The sequence below is a fragment of the Mya arenaria genome, chromosome 8 (assembly GCF_026914265.1).
Source record: "Mya arenaria isolate MELC-2E11 chromosome 8, ASM2691426v1".
NCBI lineage: Eukaryota > Metazoa > Mollusca > Bivalvia > Myida > Myidae > Mya > Mya arenaria.
Window position 1 is genome coordinate 57,561,457 of NC_069129.1, and position 24,219 is coordinate 57,585,675.

At 37.2% G+C, this 24,219-nt stretch overlaps 1 protein-coding gene across 1 annotated transcript; it reads left to right on the plus strand.

The window, feature by feature from the left end:
* The first annotated feature begins 10 nt into the window (after positions 1-10).
* On the plus strand, positions 11-23,302 carry LOC128244896 (FACT complex subunit SPT16-like). The gene is made up of 25 exons (XM_052963015.1): positions 11-166; positions 887-985; positions 1,613-1,777; positions 2,877-2,936; positions 3,443-3,535; positions 4,559-4,705; positions 5,186-5,340; positions 5,758-5,930; positions 6,621-6,785; positions 7,155-7,267; positions 7,773-7,946; positions 11,207-11,322; positions 13,488-13,570; positions 13,792-13,862; positions 14,265-14,392; positions 14,872-15,007; positions 15,391-15,517; positions 15,944-16,062; positions 16,814-16,939; positions 17,389-17,577; positions 18,125-18,294; positions 18,688-18,817; positions 19,708-19,837; positions 21,144-21,218; positions 22,530-23,302. Exons 1-25 carry the CDS (start codon positions 98-100, stop codon positions 22,790-22,792), a joined length of 3,276 nt encoding a protein of 1,091 aa, XP_052818975.1. The 5' UTR covers positions 11-97; the 3' UTR covers positions 22,793-23,302.
* Positions 23,303-24,219: the final 917 nt, after the last annotated feature.

A 24,219-nucleotide genomic window follows, 5' to 3' on the forward strand; every position in this document is an offset into this window, starting at 1 on the left:
GAACGGATTATGCCGAAGTTTGCCGAAGGCCTGAACCGACACTCGCGCCATTTTGGTGAAAACAACACTGGAAAATGTGCTAAACAACTAGAAGAAAATGGCGAATATACACGTAGATAAAGACGCATTTTTGCGTCGAATCAAGTCCTTATACTCGGCATGGAATGTGAGTATTACAATTGATAAATGATTACAGGTAATGATCGAAAAATGATGATATGTGAAAATGCACATTGAAAAAAAGGGGAAAAAAAGAAAGAAAGCAATCTTCTGAAGTTTAGATCGTTTGATTATTTATAACTTGAATTTAGAGTCGTACGGACTTTATAATCTCACATAATGGCGGAAGGTAAAATCTTAATGGTTATAAAGACCGGAGAGAGCGACCCCTTCTTAGTCATTAAGAATTTGTTACCTAATCTGTAATTACAGAGTCAATGTCAGTGGCTCGAATTTTGAATGTGTATAAATGTTTTCATTATGCTTTTAAAAAAATACCAAAAATCGACTTCTGCATATCTCTTTGACTGTTAATATTGCTTTACAAGCTGGACCCTAGCATTTGCCAGTGTACCAGGTGGTTGCAGTGTTCTCAATAAGAACCGGCTGCCGGCCAAAATGGACGGTTCAAATGGCAATTTGGCCGGTTCAAATATGGAAAACTAAATGAATTTAAAGTAGAATAAGTAGAAGCTGGTTGGTTACTTTACTATTTTAGACGGTTCAACCGAAACTTATTGAGAACCCTGTGGTTGTGTACTGACATGCCAAATATTTAATTGATTGGTACCTGGCATGTGCTGAATAAATCAATGTTCAATCACTGGGATATCTTAGAAAGCATATAAACAATATGTTTAAAGAAATAATCTTATTGTTTTTGCAGAAAGCATCTGAAAGTGACCCTTTGGGCAAGATGGATGCTCTTGTTGTTGCCAATGGTCAAGATGAAGAAGTTGTTTACTCAAAAACAACTTCAATACAGGTAATACATAAAGATGTTGTTATCATGTACTCAGAAATCACTTATATAATATTAAAAAAAGCACAAGTAATGGATGAATTAGTTGTTTATTCGAAAACAACAGTTTTTTACAACCTCAATACAGGCTGGGACCAATACAGGCAGGGCTAGTGAACCTGAACCTCTACTAGCGGTGCACAAAATTGACTTGCCCTACATTTTCAACAAACTTGAATCTGGCAAACACTGAATACACATTAGCTAGTTTTGCAGCCACTCAAATTAAACACTGAATACACATTAGCTAGTTTTGCAGCCACTCAAATTTACTATCAATAATGATAACTTTGATTCGATCAATTATTGCGACAGTGTTCTTTTATCCAGTCCTGGCCATTTACTGCTGCACAATTCATTTATATAGCAGTCTGAAACCAGATTGTCTATTATAAGCTTATACCTTATTGATTATAAATTATAAAAACATTTTAATAATAAATTAAGAAGTAATAAGATATTAGAAATTAGTCATTTGTTTTCTTGGATTCCTGAAGTATCAAGTGGTCTAAGTTTATCCTAATCATTATAAAATCTATGCATTTGTATGACTATTGATTTGACCTGTATTTGGCCTATTTTTTATTTTAGACATGGTTGTTTGGTTATGAGCTGGCTGATACGCTGATGGTGTTAGGCGACAAGACGCTGTACATGCTTGCAAGCAAGAAGAAGATTGAGTTTCTGAGACAAGTGGATCCGGGCAAGGAAAACGACAGTGGCGTCCCCGGCATCAAGCTGCTTGTCAGAGACAAGGTGAGATGCTTATTTGATAAGTGTTTGTTTTGTTTACACTGATTTATTGTAGCTTGGTTGTAAAGATAGCTGATATGCTCTCGAGTCTGTTCCCTGGGTAGAAATCAGTAGTTTTGTCTTTTTGAGAGGCCACGAAAAAGTACCCTTGGTTGGAATCATAACCACATCTCTCAGATGAGAGGTGGACAGCTATACAATTAGACTAACTTTATGGGTATTTTAAGTGTTAATTTTAAGTCCTCATAAGTTTTGAACATACCTTTCTGTGAAGTACAAAAAATAAAGTGACTGTGCTTCAAGCACATTTTCAGATTCCAGATTTGTGACTCTGGGTCGGTATTCATAAAACCATGTCATAAGTTAAGTCATTGTCTTCATTCAAGTGTCTAACTGGTCACATCATATAATAACTTACTTCATTACATACTTATTTGTATCAGGTTTCCCTTACAAAAGACAATTACATTCATTGAAGGGCCTGCAGCATTTTGGGATCAAAATTACTCGTTTGGCGAATATCCCACAAACTGGTTGGAATAAAACTCCTTTGGCCTCAAAAATATGTTTCAGTCACACTAGGGGATGTAACAGGGTCAAGCCATAATGTAGCCATAGTGTGCGGGCAAACCTCTATAACCCTAACAATAACAACATTCAGTAGTGTAGAGCTGTGGGCCCACTCTAGATGTCATTCATAGCCGGTTTTATCGGCATTTCGGTTACAAAATGACTCCTTTGGCGAATATCCCATTAACCGATGGGAGTAAAACTCCCCGTTTGGCTTCAAAATTCTGTTTAAGTCACACTTGGGGATGTGGCGGGGTCAAGCCATAATGCAGCCATTATAGGGCACTGGCAGACCTTTATAAACTCAACAACAACAACTTACAAAAGAATCAAATTTCTTACCTAAATAAGTTTTCAACTCAACATTTTATTTTTCCTCAAATATATAATTATTTTTCTTCAATGTAAATATTTCTCATTCCTTTTTTTATGTATAAGCACTGGGAATCAGGAAAAAATTAGGCCCATAAAGGGCCAAAAAACACACACTGAAAGCATTGTTTATGATTGTTCTTATTTATTTCCATTTCAGGCAGACAAGGACAAAGCCAACTTCGGAAAAATCATAGAAGGAATAAAAAAGAGTAGAAAGGTAACATAGAATATGCCATGTTCACTTATGTATATTGAAATGATTTCGGGATAAACCATAAAAAAAGGTTTAAATCATTGCTATCAGTGTTCAAATGAGGATATATAAGGTTTCATCTGCCAAATATGTGAAGTATGTATGAATTTGTAAACTTTTTAAGTTAGGATAAAAAGAAATACAATATTTGACAGTCTTTAGCATTTAATTCACTGCCTGTGCTGGTCTCCATAAGGGCTGGAGGTTGCTACCGCTACCCCAAAAAGACAGGGTGCAGCACCATTCCATGACTCTAGGTTAAAACTGTATCATGGCGTGAAGATGTATTTGAAATAATGATGGGAATTGAATAACGACATGAACCAACTTGCCATACAAATTTCATAATAGATATATTTTGTTCATTTAATTCTTCTATTGTATAGACATTATGCTGACATGAAATACATTTATGTCACTGGTGCATTTCATGTTGAACAAATCATATTCTAAGTTCTTACTGTTTTCAGGGCAAAACACTTGGTGAGTTTGCTAAGGACAAGTTTCCGGGAGACTTCATGGACGCTTGGAGGTCAGCATTGAAAGGGACAGGATTTGAAAAGGTTGGTCAGACAATATGGCCGCACAATAGTGCTTTTATTTATTATATGTTTAAGAGATGGCACCTAGTTTTTACCAAAACAGATGAAAGATGATAAAAAAACACTCTTATATATCTCAGAACACTGGTGGAATACAGAGATAGGTCTATAAAATGAAAGCTCTATTTGGTATATGATGAAATTACTGCAAGAAAGGCGTATAGAGATATAAATTGGTGTGGTCATATCAGTACAAAATATTGCTCTACTACAGGATTTTAATGTTTAAATTTGAATGAAAAATATCGACTGGTATTGAATGTTTGGTATGATATAATGTGTACATGTTCCACTGTAACATGAAGATATCTATTTACACCTTACAAAAATCCTCTGTCCTCTTAACAAAATAGTGATGCTTTATTAGAAAAATATTAAATGGAAAAAAACAAAGTCATGATAAGTAATTTGTTAACAAAATATGAGCAGTAAGATGAAAATTGAACTGAATAAAAAATGTGACAAACTATTGGCATGTGACTGTATGGAATTGAACTTTAAGATAATAGGCAGCCACAGAATATGATTAAAATTATTGCCTGCATACTAAGCTCATATTAATGGACTTAGGTATTTTATCTATCCAATTATCTTTCCTAGTGTACTCTCATATCCAAATGTATAATATATACGGGCCAACTATAATAATACTCTCATATCCAAATGTTTTATATATACGGGCGAACTATAATAATACTCTCATATCCAAGTGTTTTATATATACGGGCCAACTAAAATAATACTCTCATATCCAAATGTTTAATATATACAGAGAGTGTTCTCAATAAGAACCGGCTGCCGGCCAAAATGGATGGTTCAAATGGCAGTTGGGCCGGTTCAAATTTGAAAAATTAAATGAATTTTAAGTAAAATAAGTAGGAACTGGTCGGTTACTTTACTATTGGAGATGGTTCAACCGAAACATAATGAGAACCCTGTACAGACCAACTATAATATAGGTTTGATGTTGTCTTCCTCCTACAGATCGATGTGAGCTCGTCCATGGCCGAGGTAATGGCTCCGAAAGAAGATTTGGAGCTGAAGACGATACAGAAGGCGTGCTATGCCACATGTGATGTCTTTAATAAGTACCTGAAGGAACAGATCATGGAGATCATTGATGCTGACAAGGTAACCACTGTAAAGAGAAATCGATGAAAGTCTGAAGGAATTTTCACCTACTTGGTACAGTCAAAACAGTCATCCAATGTGTGGGCTAATGCTATTTTCAATCAGTGATTTTAAATTCATTCTGAAAGGGGGCCTGTATGCAAGCAAACTTTTAGTCAATTTTGGATAAAAACTTTTTAATGTTATTATTAAAAAGTGCAACTCTGTGTCCCCTAGGCTAGGAGGGTTGTGGTAGTGGTCTTCTATATCTCTTGTGTCTACAAGGAATAACTTTGTAGCACCAAATACAAATTCAAAGCCCAGGCAGTTTTGCCTTGTGCAAAATGTCATACCTCATCAGGCTTACAGTAACGGCAATTCATCGGCTTTGATTTAAGAACATTTATAAGAAAGTTTCTGTAAAGAATTGATGATTTTTATATTGACTACGTATTGCCTACCACCACCATGAGTATAAGATTTGTTTACTCATTTACACAGAAAGTAAAGCACTCTAAGCTGGCTGACGGTGTGGAACAGGCTTTAAAGAACAAGAAATTCCTACCTGCTGGAATCGATGCGTCCCAGCTTGATATGTGCTACCCAGCCATCATACAGAGTGGGGGAAAATACAGCCTCAAGTTCTCCACTGTCAGGTATGGCTGAGCTGGGATTAAGTGGTCAATTGACTCAGAAAATGTTGACATGTGATTTCATGTTACATGTAGTTGTTGTTTTATCAACTTTACTTTCTAGAGGTTTACGTGTACTGAGGTTTCTTTACTGACCTTATTGTAAATTCAGATTTGTATTTGTATATTTTGTTCTAATACTCTTATTAGTAGTGTTAAACAGTCCAGTCCTTGTAATACATCATTTAAAGCATGTCAAACTTTGATTAAACTGTTTGTTATTTTTAAAATCTGAGTCTGACAAATGATCTTAACATATTTTTTTATATTTCACCTAAGAGCAATAACTGCATATATATTTATATATATAAAAGCTGATATTGAGTTCTTGCATTAAGGAAACAATATGTTCATTTTGTAAGATTATGGTCCGATTTTCAGTTCGGATGAGAACCTTGACTTTGGCACAATCATTATTAGCATGGGTCTGCGATACAAATCCTACTGTTCTAACATCGTACGTACCCTAATGGTCGACCCCACTGACAAGATGAAGGAGTACTACGAGTTTCTGCTCGAAGTCGAGGAGGAGATCCAGAAGAAACTCCAGCATGGTAAGCTGTTCTTCAATTTAAGACTTTTGAGTAACGAGCCAGGATGGGTATTTTATCATGAATTCTAGGAATGATTGCACCTATAAGAGATTTTCTACAGTCTTTTGTTTAAATCCATTTTATTATTTGGTTTGGAAGTATTCAATCGAAATGTAGATTTGAGGATGTTGATTTCTCAGTATTTATCCAATAATGAGTGTTGACCAATTAATTTTCTTCCATGTGCAAACTAACCAAAAGATCACCTGGCGATAATTTACCTGTATCCAGTTAATTAAAATTGTCTTCTGAAAATTGATAGCCAAAAATTGTTTCAAGCTCAATTATGTACAATAAAAGTAGCCAGGACATGTTTATTTGGATTTTTTTTTTACTTCTGTTGAGCTTAAACTGTTTGCTTACAGTAGAAGTATCAAGGGTAAATCTGAAATATGCATGTACGCTCGCCACTTGTCCATTCCTGTCATCTCAAAGCTTTTTTACTTGCTCACTGTTTTAATGCTTAAAACTTAATTTGTGTTGATGCAAACACCTTAAGATTGAAAGGACTGTGTTTAAGTTTTAAAGGTTGTTTAACTAAAATCTTCAAGTTAATCTGTTTTTTTTTTAATGCTTGTTTAAGTTCTAGACTGTTGATGTTATTTTAATATGCATACGCGAATTACCTCTGTGTATAACTGGCTCTTCCAGGTACAAAGCTGAGTGCGGTGTTTGATGCAGCAGCCGGAATGGTTAAGTCCAAGTCCGGCTCTCTGTTAGATAGGATGACCAAGAATGTGGGCTTTGGTATGGGCATTGAGTTCCGGGAGGGATCCATGCTAATCACTAACAAGTCAAACATCACAGCTAAGAAAGGTAAGAAAGTTGTTTCGGAATACTTAGCTGGTCTGTTTTTTCGTAGAAAAATATTGGTGTTATCATAGCAATGGCACGAGAGACAATGCACACATGAATATCAAGACACATTTACAACTCGGGCTCTATTCATTGTTATTTGTTAAGTTATTCCACTTCATTGGCTAAGAAAAAGGGCATTAATGTTTGATCTCTGGCCCTCTCATTTTTTCTTAATTTTACCCTGTTGACCTTTTTTAACATCTAAATCAGTATGCAGTGCATTATTTAGCCTGCAGGAGTGTTGCTTAAAAAAAGACAGGGTGCAGTACTCTTTCGTTATTCTTAGGCTAAAACCTACATGTATACTAGCAACTTGTTCATCCGCAGGTATGGTGTTCAACATCAACGTTGGTTTCTCTGAGCTGGATAACAAGGACGGTAAAGGCTCTGCTGGCAAGAAGTACGCTCTCTTTATTGGGGATACTGTTCTAGTAAATGAGGTGGGTATTAGGTAAACAAGCGGTATTCTAGCCTCGCTTCTCGCCAAAGCAACCTGGGCTCGATTCCCAGCCTGGGCGCATGTTAGTTTGGTTTGTAGTCATTCAGGATACTTAGGTTTCCAACATACCACAAGACTACAACCTCGCAAAACATCATGCAACAAGAGTGACTTAATATAAGTAATCATAACTTTCTACGCAATCATTGTAAAATATATAATGTTTAAACTAACACTTGTTAGTTTTACTTGCTACAGAGGTTTTATACATGCACACCACTCTTAGAATTAATCTGAGAACCAAATGCTTTTGTCATGATAATCCTTTTTTTCCCAACAAAATACCAGTGAATACACTTACATCTCTTTCATTTAATGCAGGTAATCAAAATCTTATTAATAATTTATATATGCAGTCATTTGGTCTTCACTTTGGTGTCGGTCTGTTGCTGAAACAAGCAGTTTGCCTATCACAATCAATTATTTCTGTTACTCTTTCCATTCAGGGTGCGGCTGCATCAGTGCTGACAAACTCGAAGAAGCGTTGGAAGCACGTTGGAATCTTCCTGAAGGATGAAGATGAAGAGGAGGAGGACGAAGAGGAAGAAGAGAAGAAGGAACAGCCTCCTGAGTTTCTCGGGCGTGGACGGAGAAATGCAGTGCTCGAAAACAGGACCCGGGTAGTTACATTAAATAATACAATAAACTAATTTAGTAGATACTGAAATAAGAATGGTTATAGGAAAGAAATCTAGAATTTTTATACAACGTTGAGCTCCCTGCGGTCTTCCTCAGACGTGGCAGGATCAGAATCACAGGCCATGATAGATTTAATTCCAAGACAAATATTGATATGCCATAAAGGTAATATAAGCAAATGTTAATACATGAATGTCTTAAAATATTGAAAAACTTTTAAATTACTATCTTTGTTCAAAAAGCTTTCTAAAAGTCATCCTAAGGCCACAATTTATAAATAGTTTGGCATTTAAATACCTTTTTGATAAAAATTTCATAATGGATTAGGAAGAGAGAAAATTTAAATACCTTTTTAATAAAAATTTCATAATGGATTAGGAAGAGAGAAAAAACAACCTACATTACCCTCAGGGCTATTCCAGTAAAACATATGTCCCACCCCAGGAAGGCACTTTCAAAATGGACCATCCCCCTTCAGAAGTTTATTTGATGAGAAAAGAACCCCCTTTAGAATATTTTCTGAGCAAATTCGGACCCCCTTGAGAAGTTTATTTTTTTATACATCTATATGCAAAGATTATTTGCAATTACTCTTTTGTAACTCTTTGATCAGGTGAGCTATATAGGACCTTATAGCTCACCCTAGTTTCTAAGCCAATCATCATCCAGAGATTTTCAAATCTTTGCTCGAATAGGTTTCATATAAGATCACATCTGCACCCAATAAGTTAATTATTATAACTAGGTCAACAGACATGGCGCGCGCCAAATGAACTTCGAGCAGCCAATGGGCACGCTGTATACGGCCTTGTTCGATGATTGGCTTAGAAACTAGGGTGAACTATAAGTCGGTTACAGCTCATGTAATGGAAAATAACAAAACTTATTACTGGGCTTCGCTTGTAATAAATTTTGTTATTTTCCATTAATAAATTTGGTTATTTTCCATTATATGGACTATAACCTACACACCACGGTTCTCTTGTTTCTTCATATGTTGCTATAAGTGCATATTAAGCCACATGAGGCTGCTTGTTTGTTCCCTTGAATCGGTGTATATTTCTTGAATAAAATTATTTGTTTTGGCCTTAACCTAACAATTGTTTCTTTTATATTCCTATCCAAGTATGGAAATAATTTTGTTATATTTAGCTCAAGGAACTGAAAATTTATATTGAATTAACACATGAACATGACCGACGGAAGATGTGATGTTCTTCCAGCATTTCCAGCTCATTTGTTGGACTAGAATGTTTATTATATGCCTCTATTCTGTGTCTAAGGGTTAAATTCACACAGTAACATAGATTCTAACATGATACGTGACGTTGCCACTGTAAACAAAGAACAAAAACGATTGTTGTTAATTCCGCAATGAATAACAGTTGACATTTTGACGTCATTGTTTACTTAACGACGTCAATGGTTGCTATTCGACGTGAGCTACAGTGGAATACGGAATCGGATTCCACTCAGTGGAATACAAGGTTCCGTATTCCGCTCTAGGAATACAAGGGAAAATACCCGATATCAGAGAGAGGCATATAATAAATGTTTATATTAGTATTGAGCCTTTGCAAGTTAATCTAGCATCTATGTACAAAGATACATTAATACGGATCTATTCTATAAAGATTCACCACACCAGTTTATTACCTTTGATTCTCCAGTTGGGAACACTTATAATTGAACGATCCCCAAAGTGCAACATAATGAAGTCAAAATGCCATTATTTGGGGACTATACTATAGCCACCACTATTCTATGTTTACCATTGATTGGGGATCGCTCAAGTACAAGCTACTCCTGCAGCTGTAATATATCATTTTCACAATTCAATAGCAGTATTTACGGAACATTTTTTTCAAAGTTCACAAAAAAAGAGAGTGAATTCTCATCATTTAATACATGGGTGAAAGTGTTTGAAACTGAAAAGCCCGAAATAGCCATGGGAAACCGCATGGATGAAAAACAAAATCATGTATTAATGCAACAAAGTCCACAAGTACAAAAAAAATCGGCAGCACTTCCCCATAGGACAGAGCCAAATTTGATTTATATAATACTGTTGCATGACTTTAAAATAGGAGTTGGACAAGACAGAAATAGAAAAGGCTTGGTCTAGTATTTCTGACTAATAATTGGCTAGTGCCCGTGTTCAGAAATACCACCTTTTCCCAGTTAGATAGACAATAAAACTCTGTTACCTGTTATCCCAGTCTTCTGATTAGATCATGCAAATTCTGATGTTCGCTTTATTGTTTAAATCCTAAGCATATATGCCTCTACAAATTCACTAGACATATACATTATTGACAGTCCGCAAGACACCATTCTCCGTTTCTGGTTAAAAAATTCTCTGTTATTCAGTCATTCTATAGTTATTTATAGCAACTTCCGAAACTTTGAAAAATCATTAAAAAATGACGGAAAAACTAAACAGATTGTGTTGACAGAACTTTTCCTATATAGATCTATATGTTGGAAAAAAGATGTGGACAGAAGATCGGAACTGACCGAGAATGTACAATTTACGATAACGGCAAGAACGGTGGATAATGGCAAGAAACTTTCACCCATGTAATTATATACAACCTAAAAATAACTTGTGGTCGAAATGTTAAGGGGACGAAACATTCGGATTTATAACATTTACGCAATACATACAAATTATGATTTCTAATAAAATTCTAGACAACTGTTGTCAATTTGGTATACTTAACACGAAACGTATCCACACATGCGGCGCAACTATTGGTTTCTAGCCAATTTTGTAGGTTGGTCTTCGACCACGACTTTACAAATTCTTGCGCCTCCGCCATCTTGTTGTCAAGGGACGCAACTTCTTCTGATTTCCGGTACCGCGGAACCGACTCGTAATATCGCGAAAATTTGTATCCAAACCAATTCTGTACACGACGTTCGGTAAAATATGTTATATGGATAAAAAAAAAACGGTATTTCACCATCGGGCAGTGAATATAAATGAGCAGATACGGTCAGAAGCAAAAAAGAAAATGACGCCCCCCTATAGAAACGAAATTGGACTTATCACCACCCCCTACAGTAGCAAATTAAGAAAAAGACCTACCCCCTACAGAATTTCTTTATTTTGCCGTCCTGGGGTGGGACATATGTTTAACTGGAATAGCCCTCACCTAAAAGTGTTGGTAGGGAAGCATAATACAAACTATTAATTTTGGCCTTTTATTTTATTATGTCCATGTATGTTTTATTTCAGCCTGATGCTACAGCTGAGGAGAGACGTCTGAAGCACCAGAAGGAGCTTGCAGACAGGCTGAACGAGGAGGCAAGGGAGAGATTGCGGGGGAAACAGACGGGCACGGATGGCAAAAAGTAGAAAATTTATGGGCAGTTTAAAGAATATTTGGTCTGTTTAAGTGTCATTGCTAATGTATGCTTACTGATGGTAGTGTTACTCAAATCACTCGCGAGTTCCTATGGGTTAAAAAAGTTTTAAATACTGGTGTCTAATTATGCCCCCCTTCGAAGAAGAGGGGTATATTGCTTTGCACAGGCATGTCGGTCGGTCCGTCGGTAGACCAAAGCTTGTCCGAGTGATAACTCAACAATTCCTAGACGTATGGTCATCAAACTTCACATGAAGGTTGGGCCTGACCAGTAGATGACCCCTATTGATTTTGGGGGTCATCGGGTCAAAGGTCAAGGTCACAGTGACCTTTAATGGTAAAATAATTTTAAAGCTTGTCCGAGTGATAACTCAACAATGCCTGCACCCATGGCCCTCAAACTTGACATGGAGGTTGGGCCTGACCAGGAGATGACCCCCTATTGTTTTGGGGGGTCATCAGACCAAAGGTCAAGGTCACAGTGACCTTGAATGGTAAAAGGTTGTCCGAGTGATAACGTGACAATGCCTGCACCCATGGCCCTCAAACTTGACTTGGAGGTTGGGCCTGACCAGTAGATGACCCCTATTGTTTTGGGGGGTCATTGGGCCAAAGGTCAAGGTCACAGTGACCTTGAATGGTAAAAGGTTGTCCGATTGATAATTCAACAATGCCTGCACCCATGGCCCTCAAACTTGACTTGGAGAATTGGCCTGACCAGGAGATGACCCCTATGGTTTTTGGGGGTCATCTTGCCAAAGGTCAAGGTCACAGTGACCTGGAATGGTAAAAGGTTATCCGAGTGATAACTCGACAATGCCTGCACCCATGGCCCTCAAACTTGACTTGGAGATTGGGCCTGGCCAGAAGATGGTCCCTATTGATTTAAGGGGTCATTGGGCCAAAGGTCAAGGTCACAGTGACCTGGAATGGTAAAAGGTTATTCGAGTGATAACTTGACAATGGCTGCACCAATGGCCCTCAAACTTGATTTGGAGGTTGAGCCCGGCCAGAAGATTGTCCCTATTAATTTTAGGGTTCATTGGGCCAAAGGTCAAGGTCACAGTGACCTTGAATGATAAAAGGTTGTCCAAGTGATAACTCAACAATGCCTGCACCCATGGCCCTCAAACTTGACATGGATGTTGGGCCTGACAGTGACCTTGAAAGCAAACTCGACAATTCTTTGACCTATGGTCATCAAACTTGACATGAAGGTTGGGCCTGCCCAGTAGATGACCCCAATCGACTTTGGGGGTCATCAGACCAAGGTCAATGTCACAGTAACCTTTAACGCAAAAGAGTTAACAAATCTTCCCCCACTGATATCTCAACAATGCCTGAACCTATGATCATTAAACTTGACATGGATGTTAAGCCTGACCAGTAGATCACCCTTATTGATTTAGGATTCATAGAGCCAAAGGTCAAGGTCACAGTGATCTTGAATGGTAAAAGGTTGTCCGAGTGATAACTCAACAATGCCTGAACCCATGGCCTTCAAACTTAACTTGGAGTTGCATCTGACTTGTAGATGACCCCTTATGATTTAAGTGGTCATCGGGTCAAAGGTCAAGGTCACAGGGACCTTGAACGAAAAAAACTTGTCTTGTGATAACTTGACAATGCCTGCACCCATGGCCCTCAAACTTGATATTTTACGTTTCTGGTGACCAGCTGATGACTCTGGATTTTGAGTTCATAGAGTCAAAGGTCATGACGGTCATAACACACTTTATCCTCACACTTTAATGGTCATAATCTTAAAACAGCAACAAATCAGCTGTCATTTCGGTCCATGCATATTTCATTCAATTGTCCATATAATCCTGACAACATGGCGCTCAGGGGGGGCATAATGTTTGACAAACATCTCTTGTTTGAGAGGCCTTGAGGTGTCACTATTCTGGATTGAACCAAGAAGCTTTTGGTTGTTAGGCAGGCACATGTAATCTTGTTTGTCACGTAATAATAGATCACCTCAACCAGTGTTTCATTTCGGATTTTTTTACAGACAGAGTCATGTTATTTAATGTAATAAAATGTTTCTGGATGAATGATATTTCAATGTACACTGTCTTTAGAAACCAGTGTTGCTCTGTGCTGTGTCCATGTTATGATTGCCGCCTAATATTTGTTACTCCATTTCAGGATGAGAAAGTCAAATATATCGTACAAGACGTTATCACATTTACCATCTGAATCTGAAGTGAAGGAACTGAAATTATTTGTTGGTAAGTGCTATAGGGAAATATTAATTTCAAAACATCTCATAAAGCTTTGGTGTATTTTTTGCATCAAATTAAATACAAGTGAAGTAAATTGCATATATTTTTTAAAACACCATCTGGTTCTTACATTCACAAGGAATGAAATGTCCATACATATGACACTAATTGTTCTCCTTATAACAGTCGTAAAGGTAATATGCAAGTATATTGTTTGATCATTTCAGACAAGAAATATGAGACGATCATTTTGCCGATATTTGGATTGCCAACTCCCTTCCACATATCTTCTGTCAAGGTTAGAGTCTCTCACATTATTAACTCTGTATTTGGATTGTCATACATCACCTCAGGGCTTGACATTAATGATTATCCAATCGTCCCTGGTAAGTTGAAGTTGGGTCCGGACAACCATGTTCTAATTTAATTATCTGATCATCCAAGAATAAAATCGGTATTGAACACTTTGACAATAATTTGCTGTTTCAAAAGTAAGTTCTCTTTTTTGATCGAAGGAAAGTTCCTACATTTAATTTTAAAAGTAGTTCTTAAAGTTTTCATTGAGATCACTGTTGTTATTTCACTGATAGAATTCAATATTTCACAGTAAAGTTGTGGGACTTTCAAGAGGAAAATTTTCCTTCAGTTTCATTTATTGAATCTGATTTCAGTGTTTACTGACTGGTTATGAATGTTTCAGAACATCAGCCAGTCTGTGGAGGGGGACTACACATACCTGCGTATCAACTTTTTCCACCCTGGGTCTGCCCTTGGGCGTAATGAAGGAAATCTTTTCCCTCAGCCTGATGCCACTTTCCTAAAGGAAATGTGAGTTAAAATTACTTTTTTGATAACCATAGGGTAGCAATATCCTGTCCAGCACTCAGTCTGTTTTAAATTTTGTGCAGGTGATATGCTTAAATTCTTAACTTTCTTTGTCGGAAAAAGAACATGTTGCTTATTTTCAACATACAAGTAAATGTAACTGTGCTTTTCATACATCAACATGTTTATGTTATGCATTCTATAATTTTAACAAAAATCCATCATAAACATTGAAATATGTTTTTAATAGAACAATGTTTGACTTCATATACATTGTAAATGATGTAGATAGGTCCAGTAATGGGAACGCATTTATCATGTAGAAAGCATTTAAGATTTAACTATCATCTCTGTTGCAGTTCATAATAGAGCTTATACACAAAGGAGCATCATCAGAGTTACTTCATGTAGATTCTATCAGGCCTATAGTGGCACTCATTTCATGTTGAAATCATTGAACAATATTCTCCTACCCCTTGCAGCACATACCGGAGCTCGAACACGAAGGAGCCTGGTGAGATCTCCGCGCCCTCGTCCAACCTGAACACTGCACACAGGCTCATTAAGGAAGTGCAAAAGAAGTTCAAGACTCGTGAGATGGAGGAAAAAGAGAAAGAGGTGATGTACATAATGCGGAGGGGAGGGGTGGGAGATAAAAGAGGGGGAGATATCTGATTATGTTATGTAAATCATAGATTCGTAGCAATATCAAATCTGTTGTGTTCTTCTTTTAGTTATTTTTTTTCTGATTTATTATTAAAGAATGTTGAGGTTTTAAATAGATACATTAATATTAAATATAATTTCTAGTAATAATTTCTGTATATGACAGTCACATATAGTTCTACATATTGGATAAATTGGATTTTTTTCATACATTTTCATTTAAATGTACTCTGATATAAGATATTGACAGCATGGAATGTGATGGCACAAATAAAAGTTTTACACACTAACAAAAAGTAAAACACAATTTAGAATATTGGGTTAAAACTTTTCAGGGTATAGTGAAGCAGGATGCGCTCATTGTGAACCCCAACAGAGGTAACCCTAAACTGAAGGACTTGTACATTCGACCCAACATCGTTTCCAAGAGAATCTCCGGTACTCTCGAGGCTCACACCAATGGTAGGATAGTTTTTGTGTTAGTTAAACTGGTTCCGTAGCATTACTGCCATGCTAACAAGTGTTATGATTTGATTAAAATGCTCAAGATAATATTGTTAGTATAATAAAGAACTAATTTTTTCTTTATAAAGTACCGGCCTATTATGATTGCACACATGATGAAAAGTGCTGTACAGATTTTAGGATATGAGTTTGCGTGTAAATTTTAAGTTTTAATCTAGTACGGGAAATGGGTCATAGCCTTTTTTTGTAAAAAAAAAAATACTGATTGAAATCCTATTTAGTGTCTTAAATGTAATTTACAGGAAATTCTATTTAGTGTCTGAATGTAATTTACAGGAATAAATTCCAAAGTTTATGGGGAACGGCCCTTATTTCTTATGTAAACAAAAATAAAACCAGTCACTGTATATTCCTTTTAAACAGGTTTCCGGTTCACGTCTGTACGTGGCGACAAGGTGGACGTCCTGTACAACAACATCAAGAACGCTTTCTTCATGCCGTGTGACGGGGAAATGATTATCCTCCTTCACTTCCATCTCAGGGTGAGATAATAATACACTTCAATCTCAGGGTGAGATAATAATAAACTTGCATCTCAGGGTGAGATAATAATACACTTGCATCTCAGGGTGAGATATAAATACACTTCCATCTCAGGGTGAGATTATAATACCTGGATAGTTTTAGGTCTTAGTAAGTGTATTGACTACACTGGATTCCATTGATTGAGTGGAAGCTACATCGAGTAGTTCTGTTGTCTGGTGGGACTAGAAGTCTATTTTTTTGTGCTCATTAACAATGGATACCTTTAAAGTGATACTCGTATTTAAAATCCATAACACACATAAATTTTGAGTGATAAACATTAAACTACATATTTAATCATGCGTTTTTTGGAAAACATAAATTACTGATAACAAGATTGTAACCATGTATATAAAAGCAGAAAACCCACAAATATTAAATGAGTGGTGGGTCCTTAAAGATTTACAGTGAGTAACTTTTTTTCAAATTAAACATGGTATCCTTCATGAGAATATTTCTTTAATGTCTTTGTACATGTGTAATATACATGTAGGGGTTTATGTTAACATGTCCAGGGAAGACGTCCAAGATTTACTTACAATTTAAAACTTTGTATGAATGAAGAAAATACAAGAGAGTGGCAAAAACTAGCTAAGCAATGGCTTGGTTTATACATAATTCATCTTTGTTTAAACTCATCGTATACAAATGATATGTGAGAGATTTAGTGAAGAATGTATATTTACAAGTGACGTGTGTGTATTTCAGCATGCGATCCTGTTTGGTAAGAAGAAGCACATGGATGTCCAGTTCTACACAGAGGTTGGAGAGATCACCACTGACCTTGGGAAACACCAGCACATGCATGATCGTGATGATCTCCGTGCTGAACAGGTGAGTAAACAGAGGTTTATTCTGAGGTAAGACTATAGGACACTTACCGTCTACTTTGTAGAAAATATCAGGCTTGATATACTGCCAGGGAAATGAAATTGGCAAAAGTATCTTAAAAATCAGAGAAAAACTGGAAGATTACAAAGAAGTTTTTATATGAAAAATCGCCTCCCTGGTATTTTCATATTAAAAAAACCCGCCTCCCTGGTATATAAAGTTCAGAAAAAACTGGATATCGTGTGACCTAGGCAAATGTATATCCTCTATAGGAAGAGAACATGTTGGTCTTTGGTTGCTTTGTGATAACTGTATCATAGTATGCTTTATATTTGATTGAATAATCTACATTGTACAAGGCATTTACAGTCAGTGTTAAATATCAAATTTTGTTATATATCATGATCAAATAAAGAATTTGACTCTATCTAAACTGTTTGTTTACATTTCAGGCTGAGCGTGAGATGAGACAGAAGCTGAAGTCTGCTTTCAAGAACTTCTGTGAAAAGGTGGAGGCATTGACAAAGACCCAGGTAGAGTTCGACACACCGTTCAGAGAGCTTGGGTTCCATGGCGCCCCCTTCCGGTCCACTGTCCTGCTTCAACCCACATCTGGCTGCCTCGTCAACCTCACTGAATGGGTAGGTACCTACAGTACTGGGTTTTGGCTACTGATCTAGGAGAGATGTGATTTGTTCGTGGATTCCCGCTGATCTAATGGCTCCAAGGACCAATTTTTAACCAGGTTTTCACATAGTGAATAACCAATTTGGCATGTTCTTAAACATACACACAACACACAACAAATCAACGTATTTATACAACAAATCAACGTATTTATAATTCTCCCAGCACAGGCTGAAGTTCTACTTCACCCCCTTTGACCCCTTTGGTAGGGGAGGATGGGGCATATTTTAGTAATTTTGGACTTTTAATTTTTAGCTAGTCTGATTTTGTAAGTTTTGTCCTTTGGTCACTTACATGCAAACTATCAAAGCTATCACTTCCAAACTTCGAAATACCTGTTCACTATCAAATGTTATAAATGAAATTAATAAACCATAAAAGAATAAAATCAGACAAGCGTTCAGCACCCGCAGACAGTGCTCTTATACTTATCCAGTCTCTTGTTATTCAGTCTTTTGAATTTTACTTCTACATATTTCAATATTTATATCCTGTTTGAAGCCCCCATTTGTGATCTCCCTGGATGGGGTGGAGCTGGTTCACTTTGAGCGTGTCTCATTCTCCCTCAAGAACTTTGACATGGTGTTCGTCTTCAAGGACTATACCAAGAAGGTTGCCATGGTGAACTCCATACCTGTACAGGTCCTCGATAACGTCAAAGAATGGCTCAAGTAAGACTATTGGATAGTTAACATGTAGTTGACTTGTTTGACATGAAGCATTTAATGACATGCAAGTAAAGTCTGTTTATCTTTTTTATCACCCAATTACTTAAATGTACATGACTATTCTTTAATTTTCCTGGTAACAAAATAATATTGAAAGGTTAATTCCTAAACAAATTGCAATATAAATTCTTAATAGAATGTGTCTGACTTCATTACCGGTAGTCAATTTCTGAGCTCAGCTGTGGCGGGCAGGTAAGCAGCTTCTACTGCAGTTGTCCACAGTTGTTTACTGTTTATGTGGATATGAAATGATGAACAGTTAAGAAAGTAAAACAAAAAAAATCAAAATGAATCAGTTTTGAATCAGAAAATGAAAACTTGTTGAACCCCTTCCAGCTCGTGTGACCTGCGTTACACAGACGGTGTGCAGTCTCTCAACTGGACAAAGATCATGAAAACAATCACGGACGACCCTGAGGGGTTCTTTGACAATGGTGGCTGGTCCTTCCTGGCCCCTGAAAGTGATGTAAGTTTATCATTGAATTATATGATAATTCGCCTGGGCTTGAGAGTTCTTGCTCGTTTTGATTTAAATAGGACAAGCCTGAAACAAATCGGGGCATGCCAAAAAATCTGATATTTTTATATGTTAAAATATCCGGACGATGGGTTATTATCTTTTAATAATATGGTTTTTGATATAGTATTCGACTTTTATTTACTGAAGCTGGTGCAATTTACTGCCTTCTAAAGGCTGTTTCCTCTTGCCAAAAACTGTCCATTTTTCCCAAAATTTTATAATTTTTTCCCAATTTGATAAATGCAGATTATGTTAATGAATAAAAAACCAATTAATTTCTTTAAAATATAAACAAAATCTTGACAAAACTTATTCTATAACTGCATAATGTATGCATAAACAAGTTAAAACATGTATATTTGCCATTATATTAGCTGTTTTGGCCTCATTTTGTATTTTTCCCAAAGTCAACTTTTTTCCCAATTCGCAAGGCACATGCAGTTTAAATAATTCCAAAAAAATCACTGTGAAGTATATACTTGACACCACAATCAACATTGAAAATAAAGTAGAATTATCAAGTAAATGACCAGTTTATATATAATGGAAGAGTAAACTAGGCTAAACAGTGAAGGTTCTGTTAACTTATTGGTAAGTTATTATGAAATGACTATCCTATTGAGGAGAATTAACTTCAATAAAAGGATAATTTATATGCTTTTGTAGCAGGGAAAGCACCCTTATAAAGAGCACTAAACTTGGGTAAGAAAATGCCCTGTTCTCCTTTGTGCTTTAACTAATACTGACTGACAAAAAGACAACGCTTAGAAAGTGATAATGGTCAATACTGTGTGCATATCATTTAAACTGATCATCTACTGCTATTTAAAATCCAGGCAGAGGAGGACGATGATGATGATGAAGAAGATGAGGCGTTTGATCCAAGCTCAGACTTAAGTGGCTCAGATGAGGAGAGCTCCGGGGACAGTGAAGAGTCAGACTGGGAAGATGAGGAAGAAGACTCAGGTATTTGGCTTGAGGAGAGTTAGAGATAGCAGAATACTCTGGTATGGTGGAAGTAGAGGAGGGTGGCTTGGATGAGGACTTGATATGGGGAAGGGAGGGAGGACTAAGGTATTTGGGTCGAGGGGAGTGAGAAAGAGCAGAAAACACATGGTGGTAGTAGAGGAGGGTGGCTTGGACGAGGACTTGATATGGGGACGGGAAGGAATACTCAGGTATTGGGATCGAGGGGAGTGAGAGAGAGCAGAAGACGCATGGTGGTAGAAGAGGAGGGTGGCGGGGATGAGGACTTGATATGGGGAAGGGAGGGAGGACTCAGGTATTGGGGTCGAGGGGAGTGAGAGAGAGCAGAAGACGCATGGTGGTAGAAGAGGAGGGTGGCGGGGATGAGGACTTGATATGGGGAAGGGAGGGAGGACTCAGGTATTGGGATCGAGGGGAGTGAGAGAGAGCAGAAGACGCATGGTGGTAGAAGAGGAGGGTGGCGGGGATGAGGACTTGATATGGGGAAGGGAGGGAGGACTCAGGTATTTGGGTCGAGGGGAGTGAGAGAGAGCAGAAGACGCATGGTGGTAGAAGAGGAGGGTGGCAGGGATGAGGACTTGATATGGGGAAGGGAGGGAGGACTCATGTATTTGGGTCGAGGGGAGTGAGAGAGAGCAGAAGACGCATGGTGGTAGAAGAGGAGGATGGCAGGGATGAGGACTTGATATGGGGAAGGGGAGGAGGACTCAGGTATTGGGGTCAAGGGAGTGAGAGGGAGTAGGAGAAGACTAATGGTAGTAGAATGGATGAGGATGAGAACCTGATATGGGGAAGAGGAGGAGGGCTCGTGTATTGGGGTTAAGGGGAGTGAGAGGAAGCAGGAGACTCTGGTATGTAGGAAGTAGAAAAGGGTGGCTGGGATGAGGATATGGACTTGGGTATGTGGAAGGGGAGGAGAAGCAAGATATTGGGGAGCGGAGGAGGGTTGGTGCGATGAACAGAAGGATTTGGGTAAGGGGTGGGGGCAGGGCTAAGGTATGGGGAGGGAGAAGGGGTGGGACAAAGGTATGGAGAAAGGTGGCTTGGAAGAGAAAGAAACCAGTGTGGAACAAATCGATTATTCAGAAAATGGAGCAGACAAGAGAAAGTGTGCACAATTTTGATGTTGACTAGGTAGATGTAACATGAATGGTGTTGATATTGTCATTTAAGGTAATATTGTCATTTTATTTCGCATATAAGTACATGTATCTGCTGTTTTATCACATTTCAATCAGTAATAGCATAATGTATACACTCAGTACATACCATTTCTTACCTACAGATGGTGAGGAGGAGCTTGACTCGAGTGAAGAAAGCGGCAAGGACTGGGACGAACTGGAGGATGAGGCTCGCAAAGGTAACACTACACCTTTACTTAAACTTGTAAACAGGTTTAGAGAGATAACACTACAAACGTATACATTCCAACCTGTATTAAGTGGCCACCATCGGGAAAATGTCATATTGGCTGCTTAAGACAGGTGGCCACTTAATGCAGGTTGGAAATTGCTGCCACTTAAGCTTTGTTTGATTAGAGGTCTATTATTTATCATTTAAATGACAATAGGTCATCTTAACCCGATCATCATCATTAGAGAAGTTTAAAGATGTACTCTTACTCCCAAATAAGATTGACAACATTTAATACTATTGTTTTAATATTCCAAAAAGGATGAAAAAATGTTGAAACAATGGTTCTTATGAAGGATATCAAGTTTAATTTGAAAGCAGAGTGCATAAAACACAGTATTTCTACCTTATGAGACTATAGGAAATCATACTTAATCTTGTAGCATTCACCAATCACTCTATATTTTTGCATTTTTAGCAATTGAATACACTGCTACAATCTTGTTATCAGTAATTAATATTTTCCATTTCCACTTGTGTCAATCCAGTTAAATTTCTTGGCAACACTTCTTGCACTACGACCCTTTTCTAATAATTGAATACACTTGGCACATTCTTTTAGATTCCATTTGCGATTTGTCTTACTGTCACCCATAATCAAAATAAAAAAGAAACTTACTAACAATGTTGTGTAAATAATTGTTCGTAAAAATAGAAATACGTGCAGTTTCAAATTCAAAATGAATACAAATTGTAACTGATTTTATCCCTTTGTGTGTAGATGCAAACTGTGAATTCATAATAACCAGTGTTTTTGGTCAGAATTTGACCAATAGAATAATGGGTTTTCTTCAAGTATCTATTATTAATTGTGTCAAACACATAAGGCAATCATGTGATGTAATACATATTTTGATTAGATGACGGAAATATCCGAGGCTGTCAGTATTTCTTTAAACTTCAGTATGTAATAAAAAAGCCTTGTTTTTGAATATTTATTTGTGGAAGTGTCAGAGACATGGGATAAGTGGCTGCTAATTAGTGTTTATATAGCTTCATGGGGTAAAAAATTAATGACCTCGTAAGAGAGTTGGCCTCTTAATGAATGTAATTTATATAGTGAAAACATATTGGGGATTTTGGAGTGTGGCTTCAGGTGGCCTTATAAAGCAGGTGGTCCTACAACCAGTTTTGACTGTACCAGTTAAGAGAGTTCACACTACATCTAAACTAATACTTTTATACAGGCTCACAGAGGTTACACATATCTTTTACTTGTATACAGGCTGTACTTAACCGATGTACTGTTTCTTTACAGCTGACATGGAACGGGACGTTTATGGCGATGCTCCTGAACAACAACAACAGCGCAGCAAGAGCAAGCACAAATCCTCACATAAGCCCCCTCAAAAGTCGCCCCATAAATCCTCCCACAAATCCTCATCATCCTCTCATAAATCCTCACATAAATCGCCTCACAAATCAGGACATTCGCGCGACAGGGACAGGGACCGAGGATCGCCCAAGAAAAGAAAACACAGTGGCGGTGATCATGGACGGGATAAGAAAAGGAGAAAGTGAGAAATTTCTTTCACCTAGGACCATTGGTGTATACAAGAACGTCATTAGTGCTCATCCCATTTATTTTTACTTACAATGTAAACTATTGTTTTTGAATAGTAATTGTACTTTTCATTTATTGAAATGTGAAAAACTGTTGTGTATATTTCTGTATTAATCTAGTGAAACGCATTATGATGAACAGTGCTTTAAGAACTGTAGTTTCGGGTCTACATTTTTAAGTTGAAACTTTTTCTCCATCATGGAATTACTACTGAATGACAAAACCAAACAATGCTTTGTAAATGGCTAAAGTGAAATCGTGTACAAATGTTAGTAGCCAATTCTCTGTTGTTATTTTCAAAGTTTACGCTTTTGTGAATGTAGTAACCTACACAAAAATGATTCATAGAAAAGTTGGAAATTACTTTTGCCTTTGGAAAGATGTAATTGGAGTATCTTCAATTTCATGGTATACTTTGTCATTTGTTTTTGTTCATCACAAGTGGTACAATAAAGATATTAAATAGATTTTCTTAGTTTTCATACTTGTATGTCCAATGATGATGAGAAATGCTTTTCTGTTACATCTTTAGAACTGATGTTAAGGGAGTTGCTATATGGTAGCATTTTCAATGCTAAGGAAATGGAGAACACCCTATCCTGCCCAAGTTACACTCTCCCATATTCCATACCAGATCATGGTCACTTCTTGTATTTTGGCTTTGTAAATACATGTACGGTAAATCTTATATTGACCTGTTGCTAAAGCAACGATTATTTAGCAACGATTGCAACTGGACGAGATGGTTTCTCAAGACGCACTTGAGGTTAAAATTTCATAGAGGTAAACAGAGAATTGATGAAATTTTCAGTTATTGTACCTGAAAGGTAAAAAGATTGAGACGTCTCAATATTGACGTCGTTGGTATATTTTTAAGACTGGCAGTTTCAAAACTGTTCCAAATATTGAAAAGTCCCTATTTGGGTATGTGCTGTTTTATTTGTATATCAATTTTCAGACATGAACTTGAAAATTTGCTCGGGGTCGCATTACACCTTAATCCATTTGGTATTGCAACCATGTGCTTATTTATATTAATTATGAGTCAACTGATTGTTCAACTAGCCACTGGTATGCCCCACTTGAAATGGTGTGTACCCCCTTTGAAGAATAGGGTACATATATAATACGTAGATTTGCAAATTTGAGGTAACAGAAGGATTTTATCTCAATGCTCTAGTATCTCGGACTAGTTGTTGACCCCTATTGCTTTTTTGGAGTCTGTATAACAAAGGTCCTTGCCAAAAGTGCTAAAAAACTCATCCCTTAACAACTTGAGAAAGATTTGACCTAGCCTAGGCTATTACATTACTAGTAGGTTGCTCTTTACCAGCTGGTGACAACTTTTGTTTTTGAGGTGACAGTGTTACGAAAACTTCGTCCA

Coding starts and splice junctions, on each gene's coding strand:
- LOC128244896 (XM_052963015.1), top strand. CDS start 98: ATGGCGAATATACACGTAGATAAAGACGCATTTTTGCGTCGAATCAAG. Junction 4,706..5,185: donor AGATCATTGATGCTGACAAG/GTAACCACTGTA, acceptor TCATTTACACAG/AAAGTAAAGCACTCTAAGCT. Junction 11,323..13,487: donor ACGGGCACGGATGGCAAAAA/GTAGAAAATTTA, acceptor ACTCCATTTCAG/GATGAGAAAGTCAAATATAT.